Source organism: Equus quagga, chromosome 10 (assembly GCF_021613505.1).
Source record: "Equus quagga isolate Etosha38 chromosome 10, UCLA_HA_Equagga_1.0, whole genome shotgun sequence".
NCBI lineage: Eukaryota > Metazoa > Chordata > Mammalia > Perissodactyla > Equidae > Equus > Equus quagga.
In genome coordinates this window covers 69445686-69463776 of record NC_060276.1, presented here as the reverse complement: position 1 = coordinate 69463776, position 18091 = coordinate 69445686, and the positions used below count along the sequence as shown (strand labels likewise).

Below are 18091 nucleotides of genomic sequence, written 5' to 3'. Positions count from 1 at the left end.
CATTTGGGTTGTCTCCATTTTTTGACTATTATGAATAATAGTCTGTGAACATCTGTATGCAAGTTTTTGCATGGACATGTGTTTTCATTTCTTTTAGGTATATATACCTACTGGATCATATGACAAGTCTATGTTTAACCTTTTAGGGATGGCCAGGCTGTTTTCCATAGCAGCTACACCCTTTCATGTTCCCACCATCAGTGTGAGAGTTCCACTTTCTCCATATCCTCACCAACCTTGTTAATGTCAGTCTTTTTGATCCTAGCCATCCTGGTGGGTGTGAAGTGACACCTGGTGGTTTTCATTTGCCTTTCTCCTGTGGCTAATGATGTTGAGCATCTTTTCATATGCTTGCTCTTTGCCATTTAGTTTTACTTTGCTTGGTCCCCTGATTTGATTCTCACTCTCTTTCCAAATTGCTTTGAGACCAGAGCAAACCAACTATGTTATTACTCAGGTGATTAGAGGGAACCAGGAGGATAAGGGACTACCTTTCATTCTTATCGCTGTGTGCTGGAGGGGCTTAAGGCTTGGGTGTAGATCATTTTAGCTAGGAATGCTGACCTGATAAAAATGATAGGGCCCACCTTTTTTTTTTTTTTTTAAAAGAAAAAACAGCTTTTTCACATACTGTACAATTCACCCATTTAAAGTGTACCACTCAAGTGTTAGAATGTTCAGTGTGGTGCAACTGTCACCACAATCAATTTTAGACCATTTTCCTCACCCCAAAAGAAGCCCTGCCCCATCAGCAGTCACTCCTCATTTTCCCCAAACTCCTCCCCTCCCCCAGCCCTAGGCAATCACTCCTCTTCTTTGTGTGAAGTTACCTTTTCTGACCAGTTCGTATAAATGGAATCATACCATGTGTAGTCTTTTGTGTCTGGCTTCTTTCTTTTAGTATGTTTTCAAGGTTCATCCATGTTGCAGCAGGTAGTGCTTCGCCTTTTTTTTGGCTGAATAATATTCCATCCTATGGTTATACTATGTTTTGTTTATCCATTCATCAGTTGATGGACATTTGGGTTGTTTCCACCTTTTAACTGTTGTGAATACCACTGCTATGAACACTCGTGGACCAGTTTTTTGTATGGTCATATGTTTCAATTCTCTTGAGTACGTATACCTAGGAGTGGAATTGCTGGGTCCTAAGGTAACTTGACGGTTAACATTTTTGAGTAACTGCTAGACTTTTTCCCCAAAGTGTCTAGAACCTTTCAGGCCCACCTTGTTTTGTAAACTTAGAAGAGAAAAAAATGTTAGCTTTCTTTTCAGTTTTGCTTCCTGGGTGGAACTTCATATACAGATGTGTGTGTTTATGCTGGTCACTTCTGTCTTCACATAGCCTGAGGACACGGCAGCTAGCGTTGGCAAAGCATTTGGAACCTAGCCGGACAGGTGCTTTCTTGTACTTGTTAGATGATGTGAGGCAAGAGCCTAGAAGCTTTGGTGTCTGTAAAACATCAGTTCTCCTGATGGGGTAGAATGATTAGAATACTATGGAGCAGCGAGAATGAATTATTTCTTATATAGTTATAGCTTTTTAGGATTTCTTTCTTTTTCTTTTATTTTTTTGAGGAAGATTAGCCCTGAGCTAACTCCTGCCAATCCTCCTCTTTTTTTTGCTGAGGAAGCCTGGCCCTGAGCTAACATCTGTGCCCATCTTCCTCTACTTTATATATGGGACGCCTGCCACAGCATGGCTTGCCAAGCTGTGCCATGTCCGCACCCGGGATCCGAACCGGTGAACCCCGGGCCGCCAAGAAGCAGAACATGCGCACTTAACCGCTGTGCCACCAGGCCAGCCCTAGGATTTCTTTTTAATTTAATACGTTGCTTGTTGAAAACTTGACCCTGGTATTTCCACTGTTGCTTTGTTTAATGCTGTAGATTTATATTCCACAATAGGGGAATTGATTTATCGTTTTAAATAGAGAAATAGGAGTAGAATAATGTGGGCCTATCATTGTACTGAAATTAAAAAACACTGTTTTTGCTCCCTTTATGTTAAGAATGTATGTATACACATGGTGCTAAATCCTATGAGAATCATCTTGGAGGAGGAGTCAGGGGCCTGGGTTCTAGTTCTGACTTTAAGTAGCTGAATGATCCTGTACTAGTCAACCACTTTGGGCCTCAATTTTCTGATCTGTAAAATAAGGAGACTGTGCAAAATGATCTCTAATGTTTCCTCTAACTCAAATTCTGTGTGAGATAAGTGGGAGTGAGTTGAGAATTCAATTTACAAGTTTCCATTTGTACCCAGACTGTTATTGAGTCACGTAGTCTTGAGCTAGTAACAGTCGTACTTTAATAAGGGTCTTGCCTTCTCTTCTTCTTTCCCGTGATAAGGCTTCATCCTCTTGAAATGGACTTTTGTTTGCTTTGTATTGAATTTAGATATCTTAAAAAAGTAAAGGCCCTAGAGATTTTGAGATTTTTCCACTTGGTGAAATTGTGATAAAAAATTTGAAATAGACCAAAAGAAGAAAATTAACATATTTTGTATAAATATGTACATTGGGGACCTGGATACATGTTCTTCAGATTTTCAAAAAGGAGAAAGAGAGTTTTGCAGATCTTGGGTTAAATTTCAGACTGGATTATCAAGAGTTGTTTTGTAAACGTTCAGAAAAAGCAGTGGTGAGCACAGGAACCAGTATTGGTTCATCAAGGTCAAACAAGTCATGTCAGACTGGCCAAATTGCCTTGATGGACAGGGTTACTGGACTGGTAGATCAGGGAAATATGCTAGATGTGGTATATCTAGATTTCAGCAAGGCATTGGGAAGGCTTCTTTGGTCCACTCTTGGATAAGATGGTGAGGTGATAATAGTGATAATACATTTAAATAGATTTGCCTGCAACTGGTTGAATGATGAGTCCCAGAGGAAAATGATGCATGAGCCACGAGCAGTGTGGAGGGGAGTTGCTAGTGCACATGTGTCCTGGCTTTGTCCTTGGGCCTGTCCTGTTCAGTCTGCCTCCCCACTCCCCTCAAATTATGTGTAGTTTTCCTGGATATAATAGTATTACATTTAGATTTATAGAGAATTGGAAAATATAAAGTAAAAAATTTCAAATCACCTGTAAAACTGCCTCCAAATATAACCACTGTGTGTGTGTGTGTGTGTGTGTGTATGTATGTATATATATATATATGTATTTCCCTCTAGACTTTTATATATCAAATAATACATATGTATCTCCTTCAAGACTGGGATCATTGTATTTAAAGAGTTTTATATCCTTTCTTTTAACGTACTTCATAAATATTTTATTAACATGGTTTTTAATAGTTAAATAATATTCCATCACGTCCGTGCCATAATTCACATAACCATTCCCTTATTGGTGGCCATTTAGGTTGTTTCCAATTTTTTGATCTTATAAATAACACTTTGATGGAGGCTTTTTGTGAATCTGTGATTATTTCTTCAGAATGAATTCCTTGGAGTGGAATTATTGGGCCAAAGAGTATGAACGTGTTTGAGACTTTTGATATATTTTGCCAAATTGATCTCCACCTCCACCAACAATATAAGAGTATTTTGAGATCCTTGCCAATATAGAGTATGTTTTTTAAAAATCTCTGCAAATTTAATAGGTAAAAACATATTATTTAATTCATATTTTACTTTATGTTTCTTTTGTTAATAATAAAATTGAACAGTTGTGTGTGTATGTGCATTCACTGGTCATGTTTTGTGTGTGGATTGCCTCTTCATACTCTTTCCCCATTTGCCTGGTGAGGTGTGTTCTTCCGTTCTTAATGATGTGTAAAAACTTTAATGTAGTTAGAATATTAGTTCTTTATCATATGTATTGCAATGACTTTTCCCAGTTTGTAGTTTGCGGTTTTATTTTGATGTACAATGTTTTATGTTTTTATGTAGTCAATTCTACCACTGTTTTCTTTTGTGTATTTTGCCTCTCCCCATAGGTTTGGAAGGGCCTTCCTTATCCCGGGAGCAAATAAATATCTACCTTTGTTTTATTCTAATTATTTAATGTTTTGTTTTTGTATTTAAAACCTTAACCTACTTATTTATTTGTGGTTTATTTATGGTGTAAGGTAGAATACTACCTTATTTTTGCTCCAAACACTTAATGAATTACCTCAGTACCATTTATTAAAATAATCCATCATTTTCCTACTGTTTTGAAGTGCCACCTTTATTATACACACGCACACGATTTGGATTTTGTGTTTCTTTTTCTGTTCTGTAATATTTTACTCTGAGATTATCAGTTACTGGAAAATAACCACAGATGTTTTGACAAATAACAAGAGTCTTTCTCTACGTCCCGTTTTCTGGGTTCTTTCCACAGAAACTTGACTCAAAAGAGATTCAGTTGATACTCCAATAAAGATTGTCAGAGATTTGTGATCCTGTTGGAGTGACTACTGTGAAGAACATTTGAATCTAGACTCTCATTTGACTGGGTAAAACATAGAAATCAGATGTATTAACTCAAGTTAGCAAGTTTAGGCATAAGATGATGTGTTTCAGTTACTATGTTGCAGCATCTCTATTAAATGGAAAAGATTGTTATGAACAAAAGTACCCACTCCTTTAAGAGCAGGGAAAGGTATAATTCTGTCTTCATTCTCATGTTTTCTGGATGAGGTGTTTTGTCTGGAGTGGTTCTACTTTGGCTTATGGGTTAAAGGAGCTAAAGGCTTTGTTAATCTTGCAGTTGAATATGCTATATGAAATTCCTTTGAAACGAGAAAAGGCCCTATTTGAGGCTTTTACCTCCATCTGCTGGGTGATCCGGAACAGGTGAGAAGGACCAATGGCAAGGTCCTGTGAATAACTACTTCTTAGCTTGATGTGAGATCAAAGCATTTTTCATTCTACTGATTTCAGACCACGTGGCTGTATGTAATGATACCTTTATATACTGTAGCACTTTCTCCCGGTAGCTCATCCTGCATCCTCACTAAGCTCTTTGGGGGACAGAAACATCCAGTCAATAGGGATAAACTGGAATCTTTTATGGTGTGCTGATCTGGCATGTCATGTTTTCTGTTTCATTCGCAATATCAGGATCCTGTCCAGAACCCTGGCTATGTTGTGTGTATGGCTGAGGAAGCACATTGTGACAGTGCAGGGACCAGAACAATGACACTGAGGTTTCTCTTTGGGTTAGTCATAGTTCTGAGCCCATTGTTCTAAAAGTAGAGCTGAAATTATTTTTCTTCAAGCAATATTTGCCCATATTGAGGCCTGTTTGCCACTTTTCTGCCTTCTCACATAGCCTTGAGAAGTTTTTTTTTTTCACACAATTTATACTCATTGATTTGGTATCTTTTTGACCCAAAGAGCTTAGGATTATTTGCAGATGTGAAGATTTTCCTCTTTGAGATCATATTAAAAAATTAAATTAGACTAGTTCTAGGTTTGATTCCTTATGGTCCTCATTGATTTGGTCGTAAAATCATAATTATTTCAGAATTAGAAGGGACATGAGAAATTGTCTAGTTTTAGAGGTGTCAGATTCTTTAAATAGTAGGCTCCGTAATTAGAAACTAACCCAAGTAATAGGCTTCATATTGTTTGTATAGTGACAAGTTTGTGATTCCTAGAAATGTGCTATTTGGCTGTCATATACTTCTCTCGACACTGACAGGTATCTTCTTGATGGACTTATTTTACTTTCAGCTTTGTCCATTTCTTTTGAAAATGTGAGCTATATTGTTGGGACAGATGCTTGTAATTCAGATGGATCCTGAGAGTTTGCACTCCAAACGCATCTATAGAAACCTAAAACACAATTCGTACTCATCAAAATCTGTGTCTCTCTCCTGAGGCTGTCACTTCATTCTCACCGGAGTTCTGTACATTTTCACAATGGGTGATTCCTCTGAGCTCTGGGCAGCTCAGCAGTGGCAGATGAGGGCTGTGTGAGTTTGAGATTTGAAGACTGGCACTTCCGTAAGAACAAGTGAGCCTTTGGGCAGCTGCTGACTTATTTTGAGTTCATAGCCAATCAAGACACATGCTCTTATTCAGCCCTGTCTTCCTTACTCAGTATTTGTGTGGGGACTCAAGGTCAGGAAGTTACATTTCTCTTTTTTACTTTATTTTCATTTGTGTCTTCCCATTGTTCCTACCTGTCACAATCTCTGTGTCTGAAATCTGTCATCCACTTGTCTCCACAGCTTCGTTGTCATTTCCAAATTTGATAGGCATGGCTTTTATTTTATTTTGTAGCATTTCCCTTTTATATCTTCATTCAAATCATTGATAGTCTATACTGCATACACAGTAAGTATCCTTTGTTGCTACCATTTGTTTCCTGTCTCTACAACATTTTTTACCCAACATCAAATAGGACCAAATAAACTTTCTATGGGTTGAGAAACTGAGCCCCTTTCAGCTTTTCCAAATTAATGACAAATGTAATTTTTTATCCCGAGAAGACAATTTTTCTGTCATTAGGAAGGTAGATGGATTTGAGAGCAAAGTCTTAGAGGTGACATGGATTTGGAGGCTGGGGTGTGTGTGCAGTTTGTATTAGTGAACATTGTAGTTTCAGTCCCCTTTGATGCTATTGAGTAGATCTTGAAACTTCTGACATGTCAGTGTTTTGCAGAAGTGGCTTGTGGTTTTGTTGGTCAGTTTTTAGCATTTTTGGGTGGGTGGAAGGAGAAAATTTTGTGTTCTTTTTTTCTTACATTAGTTCCTGAGGAGCCCGAACTTGAGACTTACAGTGTCCAAGTTTGTCCTGTCATATGTTTATAGCAAGTTAACACACTCAATGAAAGTTTGTTGGCTCAACATGGGTGTAGATTGCTATGCTAAACTTTGAGAAGGAAACAAAAACCACATCAAGGAGCTTATAGTTTGTAAAGGAAATGACATCACCACAAATTCTGGGCACTAGATTTTACAAGGGAGAGGTAGTGGAGGGTCTGGAAACCATGTTAGATGAAGAATGGTTAAGGAAGTAACAATGTTTAGCCTGGAGAAGAGAGAACTTACTTACTTTGAGGACATGATAGCCATTCTCTATTATGGCTGATGTTATCCCACTTTTTCCTAGTCTTTCAGGAAAAAACTGAGAAATTGCCCTTGATCCTTTCTCACCCTACATCCAATCAGATGTCAAAATGTCTCTCTTCGAGCTCCAACAGATTTCTTGATTCTTGTCCCTTCCTTCTATCCTCAATCACCCCCATACCATGCCAGGCCTTTCAAGTCATTGTCTATACTAGTAGAATAGGTTCCTGGTCTCTGTTATTTTTCTCTCTGTCCTCCATTCTATATTACATTGTCAGAATACCCTTTCCCCAAACCCAGCTCTGATTGTATCACTTTCCTATGGAAACACTTAACGGTCGTTCCCATAGCCTAGTAAGAAAAGTCTTATCTCAAACTCTTATAATCAGGCCCCCAACCTTCCATCACTTCTCCTTCCCCTGTTCACACTCTAACTTCTATTCAGTCTTATTAAGTAGTCTTAAAACCTGCTCCAGGCTTTCCCAGCTCTCTGACCTTCTTTAAACTGTTCCTTCATACTATTATGAAGAAGAGAACCCATCATGTTTTATGCTGTTTTAGACACCAAAATTAGGACCAGCTGGCAAAAGAGTTGGCCCTCAACCCAAGAATTTTCTCTTGAAAAGTGTTGTCTAAGAATTAAGGAATAGAGAGCTTCTCAACATTGGACATAATTGAGCAGAGGCTGCCGGCTAGCTGGTTTGAATGCTGGTTTGGGCTACTTATACTAGGGACTGGAGGGGCTAAACAAAAAGAGAAAGCTTGATCCTCTGCTGTCAAGAAACTTAAATCTACTTGGGAGACACCACACTTATTCTCCCCACAATAGCCAAAATAATACACACACACACACACACACACACACAGCCACTCCTGATCGTGTCATTCTTTTACTTAAAATCTTTCAGTGACTTCTTTCCATTACTCTTAGGATGAAAGCAAAAATCCTTGCCATAGTCCATAAGGCCTTGTATGATTTGATTCCTGCCTACCTCCCTAGTCTGATCTCCTGCCAGTATCCCCTTGTTTCCCTGTGATCTAGACATTTTGTACCTTCACGTGTGCTGTTCCTTTTGTCTGGAACGCTTTTTTTGTCCACTCGTTTTCCCCTAGCTAACTTCATCCTTAAAGGCTCAGCTTAAATGTCACTTCCTCAGGGAAACCTTTGTGACCTCCCCCCACCCTCCCACCCCACAGTAGCTTAGGTCACTCTGTTAGTCTCTTAGCATTTTCTTTTTTTTTTTTTAAAGATTTTATTTTTTCCTTTTTCTCCCCAAAGCCCCCCGGTACATAGTTGTGTATTCTTCGTTGTGGGTTCTTCTAGTTGTGGCATGTGGGACGCTGCCTCAGCGTGGTCTGATGAGCAGTGCCATGTCCGCGCCCAGGACTCGAACCAACGAAACTCTGGGCCGCCTGCAGCGGAGCGCGCGAACTCAACCACTCGGCCACGGGGCCAGCCCCTTTTAGCATTTTCTTCATGGCAGTTGTTACAATTGTAATTAAGTAGTTGTTTGCTTCATCATTGTAATGTCTAAGAACTGTTTTGATTACCATTATTTCCCCAGCAGCTCTCACAGTGCCTGGCACAGAATAGTAGACATTCAGTAAATGTTTGAATAGATAAATGAATGAATAAAACTTCTGGGATGAGGAAAGAAAGGTGGTGAAGACATAAAGAATGTTCAGTGTCAGGCAGGGGAGAAACTTCCAGGAGAAGGGAATAACAGGTAGGAATGAACAAGTTTTATTCAAAGGTTGCAGGCAGGCTAGCTCAAAAGAGGATTTGTGTAATGAGAGGTGGCATAGATAGGCCGAGAGTGACAAGAGGATGGTTGTAGCAGTCCTTGGAAGTTTAGTTGAGATATTAAGGTAAAATTATTTAGTTGCTGTTGAGTTATTATAGATACTTGGACAGAGAGGCTGCAAGTTGAAGTTTTAGGAAGGTTTCTCAAATAATTATCTAAGCTGGACTGGAGTTTGGAAAGCCTGGGAGCAGACGACTTGTTAGGACAGTACCTCAGTGGTCCAGAGAAGAGACGATCCAAGTGACCTAAGTCAAGGCAAGAGGTAAAATATTCAAGAGAAAATGAAGAGGCAAAATCAACAGTAAGCAATGACAATGAAAGTTAGTAGGAAAGAGGTGGCCTGAGGAAGCAATTAGGAAGAAACATCAGCAAAACTTGAGGAAATGTTGGTTGTGCACAAGGGAAAGGGGGATGTCGTGAACAGTGCCAGGCAGGTTTGGCACTAGGTTATCAAGTAGGGGAGGCAGAGTGGTCAAGTCTAGAGGTAGATATTCCTAGAGGTAGTTAGAGTGCATATAGGTGGTAGGACAAGCTGTTTGAACCAGCAGCTCCACCTGCAGGATGATGACCTTTCTGTGAATATGCACAGAGGACTTTTGAGGCTCCTCTTTGTCTTTGTCCATTCCAGAACACAATCTTGGCTTTACTTTTGCATAACCTGAAGTCTCATTAAAGTGTTTTTCCCCAAACAAAAGATCAATCTGTCCTCAAAGATAAATTCTGCCTCTACTTCTGCAGAAACAGAAAAGCTGCTGGAAGCTTTAGAATGGCAGTTTATCCTCACTTCCAGTCATAAAGGTTTCAGAATGTTGGGGTTCAATTTGGTAGCACTGATCAAATTTTTTCACGTGCATATAATTTGACCCTGCAGCTTCACTTCTAGGAATCTGTGCTATAGGAATGCTCGTACAAATATACAGTGCAGCATTGATTGTAATGTTAAAAATGTAAGCAATCTAAACGTACATCAGTTGGAATATGACTGAATAAATTATAGTCTATCCATAATATGGAATACTATGCAACTAGTAAAAAGCAGAATGAGGTAGCTCTCTATGTACTGACATGGATGGGTTTCTGGGACATATCAGAGAATGCAAAAAGTAAATGCATGTAAATCTATGAGTTGTGAGTGTACGTAGATAAACAATGTACACGTGGAATCTGGAAGGATACAGACTAAAAATACTAACTGGTTACTTCTGGGTAGTGGGATGGGGAAATGATAGAGGAATGTCTAAAGAAAAAAGTTAAGGGTTTTTAAAAATCATGTGCTACTTTTATAATTAAAAAAAAGTGTAAACTCATCAGCTTTCTTTGCAGGCACACTGGACAGAGGCCTCTTTAGTGCTTTCCTTCCCTTGGGATTTTCGATTGTATTGCCAATTTTTTTTTTGAGAGCTTCCCAGCCCTCTTGCTCTACCTTCCTTTTGAGACATTCTGTAGGATACTTACCTTATCTTTTCCTGAACTAATAAAACAAAACAAATCTCAATTTTGTAAGTCAAGACCAGCAGTTTCAAACTTTATTGGGCATCAGAATCACCTTGATGCATGTTAAAAATGCAGATTCCTCCCCCCCTTAGTAGGTTCTGGGGTGGGATCCAAAATCTTGATCTTTCAGAGGCACCCCAGGTGGTCCGTGAGAAACCCTGTTTCGGGAATGACGGCTGATTGTGCCCTCTCCCCCTCGGTTCTCTCTGTGATTAGCAGAGGGAAGGAGGGAGTGGGTGGGGAGTGATGACTCACTGCCGATATCTTTGTGGGTCACAAATGGTTGGGTTCATCTCAATGGGGAAAAAATGAATAAAACACAGTTTAGTAGACTTGAGATTTTAGTAATAGGTGTTGTTTCTTTAAAGTAGGCTATTTGGGACTGGCCTGGTGGCATAGTGGTTAAGTTTGCACGCCCCACACCGACGGCCTAGGGTTCACAGATTCGGATCCCAGGCATGGACCCATGCACCACTTATCAAGCCATGCTGTGGTAGGCGTCCCCCATATAAAGTAGAGGAGGATGGGCACGGATGTTAGCTCAGGGCCAGTCTTCCTCAACAAAAAGAGGAGGATTGGCAGTGGATGTTAGCTCAGGGATAATCTTACTAAAAAAAAAACCCAAACAAACAAAAAATAAAGTAACCTATTTAAAGTGGGCCCTTTGTGTTAGAGGCAGTGACTTTGGCCTAGAAGATGCCTTCCAGTGATGGCTTTGTTAGTTATGTGTGGAAGGGGAGTGGGGACCTTGGCAAATTGTGAGTTTTAGAATTCAGATGCTTTTTAAGTGAAGCTTTTATGCTTGGAAAATGATGCCTCTAATATTAAGGTGAGGTACTATCTATCTTAAGATTATTCTAAACAGTTTTCTCTTAGAATTATTTTTTCTTTGTTATAAACAAATTCTGTTAATCAGATGCCCACTGTGGATTATTAAAATTTCAAAAAGGTGTTTAAAAAACATATACTCCAATTGCTCTGAACAATTAACCTTAGGGAACAAAAGTAAATGGGAATATGTCTTAACTACGTTTCCACACCCTCAGTGAAGCTGGCAGCCATCACTTACATCAACCATTAGGTTCATTGGTTTGAGAACAGAAGTGTCGACTTGGGCACAGTTTTCTAATTTGCTCCTCATTTACCCAACACATTTATTCAGAGGCTACTCTGTGCATAGTGGACATTAGATAACTCTACAAATAAAAGCCAAAGACCGATGAGCAGCTGGAACTCTAAGGGGATCATCCAAATGGGAAAAAATGAATAAAACACAATTTAATAGACTTTAAAGCTTAGTAGCACATAGAAAACAGAAAGTGGATTCTTTAAAGCAATAGCCTTGTTCTCTCTCTGTAGTCTATTTTAAGTGGGCCCTCTGGCCCAGCATTATCAACCTTGGATTAGGAGCTTTGAGGAAATGGTGGTTTGGTGCTTGTTTTTTAAAGGACTTTTTAAGAACCGTAGTTACTAAGCAACTGCCATGACCTGCTGCTAAGTTGGAGTTCAGCGGGCAAGTCAATTCCAAAGAAGGGAATATATAAACAAGTTGCGAGAGGGGGAAAGCGGCTTAAGGATAGATTGAGTGTATTTTTTTTTCTGGGTTCAATGCATATTTCTGCCTTTTACTTATCTTCCCCAAGAAAGGGCTGCCTGGTCAGAAATCTCTTTGTCGTTCCGGTTCTCCTAGCCGCTGAGTGTGGAGGAGGGCCAGAAAGGAGCCGACTAGAGAGGGCCAGGATGGAGGGCCGGCTCTTGAGGTAGACAGCTCTGCTGCTGCGCTCTTGGGCGGTCCAGGGCTTCTGTGACAGATCGGTCACCACCCTCTACCTTTAGATTGGGACTCCTTGTTGATAGTGATGTGTTGCCTTGTAACCCTCAGAACAGGGACATTGTCCAGCTGCTGTTTCTTTTTTCCCCCCCCAGCATTGAATGGGTGAGTCAGTGACTTAACTGCTTCCTGCAGGATTTCAGGGACGGGAGTAGGTAATGAGGACAAATCACCCTAACCTCAGAGCCTGATGAATGGAAGAGTATGTGAATTTAACCAGTTGGTTTCTCTGGTACCAGAGTGAACACAAAGAAACTTTGTTGCGAAGAGGGTATTTGCATGAGTTAGAACTCCATCCCCTCCCTTTTAGGCTTTTGAGCATATCCCTTTATACCCAGCTGAAGGTCAGGTTGCTTTGCTGATGGAAGGGGAGTGTCAGGTGTTGGAACAGGTGTTTTGTTTTCTGCCTGTAGAGTCACACAGACTAGATGGGGATGCTTCTTGCCAGCCCTCTATGGTGCGTGAAAATGCTTTTGTGGAATTCTTTTTCCCTGGAAAAATAATGTTTTTGTGTTTGTTTTTTAAAGCAGCTTCTCAACCTTCAACCCCTGGTATAAATTTTGACTTCCTTTAATATCAGCTTGTCATAATGAAGTATGCCCGTTTTCTACCGTTTCCACAGTCCATGCCTTAGATATGTCCCATTTTATGTGGCAATTACAGACCTGAAAAATGTTGTGTAATTGTGTGTGTGTGGTAAATGTGCATATCATATTTAAATTTAGCAGAAGAATGTCACAGCAACGCAGCCCTATCAAAATCCTTTTATAATAATTGTATGGCTAGAGTCAATTTTCCTGTGTCAGATTTTCTTAAATTGCCCATAAACCTGTAGTCGCCTTTCCAGAGTGATAAGGCTGATTCGGGCTGTTGTGGTGCTATCGGTGGGCCACAAAGCTGGGCGTGGACTTATGACCCCACTGACTAGATTTTGGAGGAGAGAGGTGTCAGCAGACTTCTAGGTTTGGGAGAATGTATGTTTTAATGTTTGTTACTCAAGCCAAACACCATTTGTTAAAAGGGAGCTAACTCAGGAGAGCTTTGTGATCTCATCTGATTGTGAGGTTGATTTGTTTTTACCTTTGTACTGGGTTCCAATCTCCCCCCTCAAAAAGAAAAGTCATTTAGAAATGTCTTCCTTGCCTAACAATGATATAATGGCCTCAGGTCCTTTCCAGCCGCTCCACCCTGCGTCTCAGGGCCATCTGTTCTCTGCAATCCACTTTTGGGGAAAGTCTCCTTTCCCATCTGCTCTCCTTGGGCCTTAGTGCCTGCTCTAAAGATTTATGAAGGCTGCCCTGGAACCTCTTTCCAGTTGTTATTTTTTTTAAGGATCAGTGCGATTTCAAGGCAGATGAAAGCTTTTTCTGTTTGATATGTTCAAATGTTGCTCCTTTTCCAGGTGTGTTCTTTCCTTCTCTTAGTCTGGAGGTGGAGAGAAGTCTGTCTTTCTGTGCTTGGAGGAGGGACTCTGCTTATCAAAGCAAAGATTGACTGGGCTGGGTCTGGCTGTTTTGAAGCCAAGTCTCTTCCTGGCTCTTTGGCCACTGGCATGCAGGCTCGGTGCAGCCTCTTGGGTTCATTTTTTTCCTGTCCTCTCCTTTGTCTCCCTGACAGAGTACAGTCGCTTTGAATCGAAGATACATGACTTGCGAGAGCAAATGATGAACAGCAGCATGAGCTCTGGATCTGGGTCCCTCCGAACAAGCGAGAAGAGGTCCCTGTATGTCAGGTAAGTCACACTTCTGAGCACCAGGCCTTTTGCTGCGTGAGGGGAGCTCTGTGCCAACCCAGCCCTTTTTGTTTAACTAGTAGGGTAGGGAGGGAGTGTGTACTCCCAGTACTAAAGCAACACTTGGCACTGTATGCTCAGGTTGTGTACTTTATGGTCAGTATCTCCTCCCTTTTGTGAGCTGACTTCTATATTTTTGCTCATGAATGACTCAGTGCAGGAAAATTTCAGTTTGCTCTAATTGTAAAAGACTGTTGGGTGATTGTTGCTAGTCAGCATTCAAATAGCACTCGAATGTTCAAAGTACTTTACTTGCAATCTGTGATTTGAGGGGAAAACTTGGCATCCCCCTTTCTACATATGCATACTAGACGTCAGGATTTGTATCAGAGCATTTCAACTATCACTGTGTTCTGGTACAGGGTCTCTCAAGAGACCAAAGAACTGACAGGTCGCTGCTGCATTCTGTTTGTTTGTTTTTTTAAGTTGTGTTTCCTTGCCCCTTGCTGCACTGGTTTGCTGTTTCTGAATCATGGGACATGGGATGGAATGGTGTACATTCCCCAGGAAGGGTGGGTGGAGGGAACAGATATATAGCATTGGGTGTATTGCTGCTGAAAGCTATTCTGAGATACTGTCCAAGGTTGAGGTTCTGACCCTTGAGGCACATTATAATACTTTGTCAGGTCAAAGTACAAACCTCTTGGGGAGTTGGACTGCTAAATGAACACTGACTCCTTGTAGAATTAGGGATAGTTTCCTTCTTCCTGCCTGGGCTTCTTGGCAAAACTCCAGCAGTTTGGTGTAAGTATTGTATCTCTTCAAGGTTAAAATCCTTAGAGAAAGAGGCGGTGGGGATTATACCCCGCTAAGCCAGAGGTAGCTCCCTGTGTGTTTAGTGTTTAGGTGTGGGGTTGTATCAAACTCTTGGGTTGAACTTTTTCTAGTGGCCTCTGATACCTGCTAGGGGCTCAGGATGGGAGGCTACATTTGCTAGTTGCCTGGCTACACAACTGCTCTGTCCTTGGGGTTTGAGATGACATAGCCAACGGATGTAAATGCTAATTGCACTTCTCCTCATTGGTGCTTGATTTTCTTTTCCTCAGTTGGTAGCCCCTGATGCAGGGAGTGGAGCCCTGGGAACCCAGCTTTGAGCCTGAAGCCCACTAGAACCCTTCATGATTGTTTTGTAAAGTGAACCCTCAGCTCGACACCTTGTGTGTTGAGAGCAGTTTTTCTTCGCATTTCCTGTGCTCACCTCCTGCTGTGAAGGGAGGAGAGCGGGAGGAAGGCTGGACTAGTCACTGGTGATCTTTTCAGTCTTCTGTTTTCTTTCAGGAGGCCCTCGCTCTGGGTCTGCAGCCTAGACACTGGGGCACTGACGGGGGGAATCCGAAATGTGCTGTCGCCACCCGCATAAGGGTAATACTTATGTGACTTGGTCAGGATTGTTCCGTTCCCGTGCTTCTAGCCCCCGCAGATGTGGCACTCCAGTGTGCGTGGGAAGCTGCTCTTTAGGCAAGACAGCTTCTTCGGAGAGCTTTATTTTTAGATTTCCCCTCTCTGCCTATCCTCTGCTTGAGCTCTCCCTGCCTGGGCAAGGGGAGTGGGGCATTAGCTCCCGACTTGGAGGACCTGGAGCACTCTTCTCTGGCTGGGGCAAAGGGTACATTCTGCCTAACTCTGGGGAGGAGGTTGGGCCCACACTCTGTTTCTAGTGAATCAGTTTATATAATCTGCCCTTAACCTTATCTAGATCACGTCTGTATCTTCTGAGGAAAGTAAATATGGGTTAGAATAGTGAATGTTTGTGCTCACTAGACTTAATCAAGGGAAATAATGTTTTATGGCTAAAGCAGCGAGCTGAGGTCCATTGCTAAGCTAACTGCTCTACTGGAGCCTGGAGCCGCTCCATTCCCTTTGGTGCTTGTTTTTGGCCTTTCACTCTACACTTGGTTCCTTTTCTTCAGCATGTAAACATATTCAAGTTTCTTCCATTTATTAAAAAGAAGAGAAAAAAAATTCCCTTGATACCAATAGTCCCTTATTGTTTTGTCTCTCTTCTTCAGCTCACCACATTTGCCAAATTATATGCCAGGAAACACAAGTTCCTCAAGATGTTAACAAGTATTGTGTGAAAAATCATTGGTTCAGTAAGTTGGGCAAATGCAGGATTAAACACAAGAAAATAGGGTTCTTCACCGTGATTAGTTCCCAGGGGGTACTCTACTAGGCAGTGGTTCCCCAAAAGGTAGAAGCATGGGAGCCTTATTTGGAGAACCCATCCTAACATCCAGGTTGGGAAATGTTAGAGTCGTCTGTACTTGCTGCTGCTGTTTCTTCAAATCGCCTCTCTCTCAGTAGGGAAGGAAGTGTGCACCTGCCTGTCAGCACAGGGCTGGGGTTCCAGGCACCTCCGCAGGGCTCCAAGGAGCAGAAGCCCAAGGCTCTGGCAGGGATCAGCGGTGACCTCTTAGTCCTCAAATTCAGTGACTGGTTCACTGATTCTCTGCCATTGGTCTGACCTCTTCACCGCCTTTCTTTCCACGAATTACTTGCTTTCTTCTTTAAAGGCTCTCTTCCTACCTTGCTGACCATTCCTCAATATCTTTCGTTAACTCTGTTCCCTAAATGTCAATGTCATTTATTTTCACAGCTTCACATCCTGTCGTGTAAATGACATCTCTGATCTCTTTACTGAACTCCAGACCTGCACATCAACTACTTGCTGGACATGTGCATGAAGCTGCCCTCCCAGTGCCTCAGACAAGCAGTGTGTTCAAAATGGACCTCCCCACACCTACTCCTCCTCACTTTCCTTATCTAAGTTAATTGCATCACCCTATCATGTGGAAAAGGGATTAGATTTGTTCTGTCACCCAAGGCAGATGTCAACTCAACGTAAGGAAGGAAGAGCTAATGATTAAAAATGTCTGAAAATGGAATGGACTGCTTCCGGAGATAGTCAGTTTGATCTTTTGTCACCGGAGGTGTTAGAGAAGAGGCAAGGCAGCCGTTTGCTCAGGTGTTGCAGAGGGGCTTGAAGCTAAAGCAGCGGTCTGGACGCGATCTGCTCAGAAGTTCCCACTAGTTCCCCCGTGTCTTCAGGATAAAGGGGAACAAACACTTAGGGAATACCTGTTATGCGTTAGGACCTTGTTATCCTCTTTGCCTTGCTTTTAAAATCCTTTTAATAATGCTACGAAGTGGACATTATTATTCTCACTTTGTAGGTGAAAAAACTGAGACTCCAGTTAGACAGCTAAGTAGTTCCAAAACTGGAATCTGAACCCGGTTGTCTGACTATAGAGCATGGTTCTTTCAGCATCTCCCACACTTGCTGATAGGAATCAGTTGGTGTGCTGGCAAAAATACAGCTTCCCAGGCTCCTCTTCTATCAATTTGGATTCACTAGGTTTGGGGAAATGTATGTTTTTAACAAGCCATCAGTTAGAATGCTCAGGAGTGACCACCTGAACATTACACTTACTTGAGCTCCTACTGTGTGGAAAGCAGGAAAGCACAGGGCTAAGAATTTGGGTATGGTTCCACAGGGGCAGATTCAAGGAAGCAGCAGATGTGTTTCCTGCCCTTCGGCAGCTTGCCATCTATGCAGAAGATACTGAGCAGCAGGTGGTTAAAGTGAAGAAACCCTTTTCAGTGAGGGTTTCCCTTCAAATTCTTTTCACTGTTGTTTCCCCTTCTGACATGTTCCTCCTCCCTTCCCTTCCCCTGGGTCTCTATCCTCTGGTCTGCATGGGGTTGCAAAGCTCTTTTGAAGCAAACAGTACCTCTTACAGCTGCACTAAGGCTCTAGCAGGTGAAGCCCTAGGGTACTGCAGCTGTACTAACCACAGGGGAGACGGGATTTGTGGAGCAGGGAGCAGGAGGAAGAAGGAAAGGTAGCAGTGTTTGGAAAATGAAACTTGGTTTTAAAGTCACTAGTGACTTAATGGAAAGGCCTTCCCCATCCTTCACTGTACTAGAATCATCTCTTAAGTAGTATAGGCAGGATGAGCAGCGCCCCTCTCTCTGCCCAGTGTAGGGCCTTTGCTCTGCCTTCCACTCTGGAAATGTCCACAGAAATCTGCCTCTCTTGAGCTTCTTGCTTGGGGTCGGGGTGGCTATGTGTTTAACTCAGACCATTCTGATGTGAAGGTCGTACAAAGACACAGGGTAGGTTAGAGTTCTAGGGACCTCTGAGTTTATACTCATATTT

At 41.7% G+C, this 18091-nt stretch overlaps 1 protein-coding gene across 1 annotated transcript in view; it reads left to right on the top strand.

Moving 5' to 3' along the window:
- The window catches only part of DLG3 (discs large MAGUK scaffold protein 3), a 52530-nt gene that overhangs the window by 13964 nt on the left and 20475 nt on the right, over positions 1-18091 (top strand). Inside the window, exon 11 of the mRNA XM_046673846.1 lies at positions 13758-13872. Within this exon, the coding sequence (XP_046529802.1) occupies positions 13758-13872 (115 nt within the window). The remainder of the gene's footprint in view (positions 1-13757; positions 13873-18091) is intronic.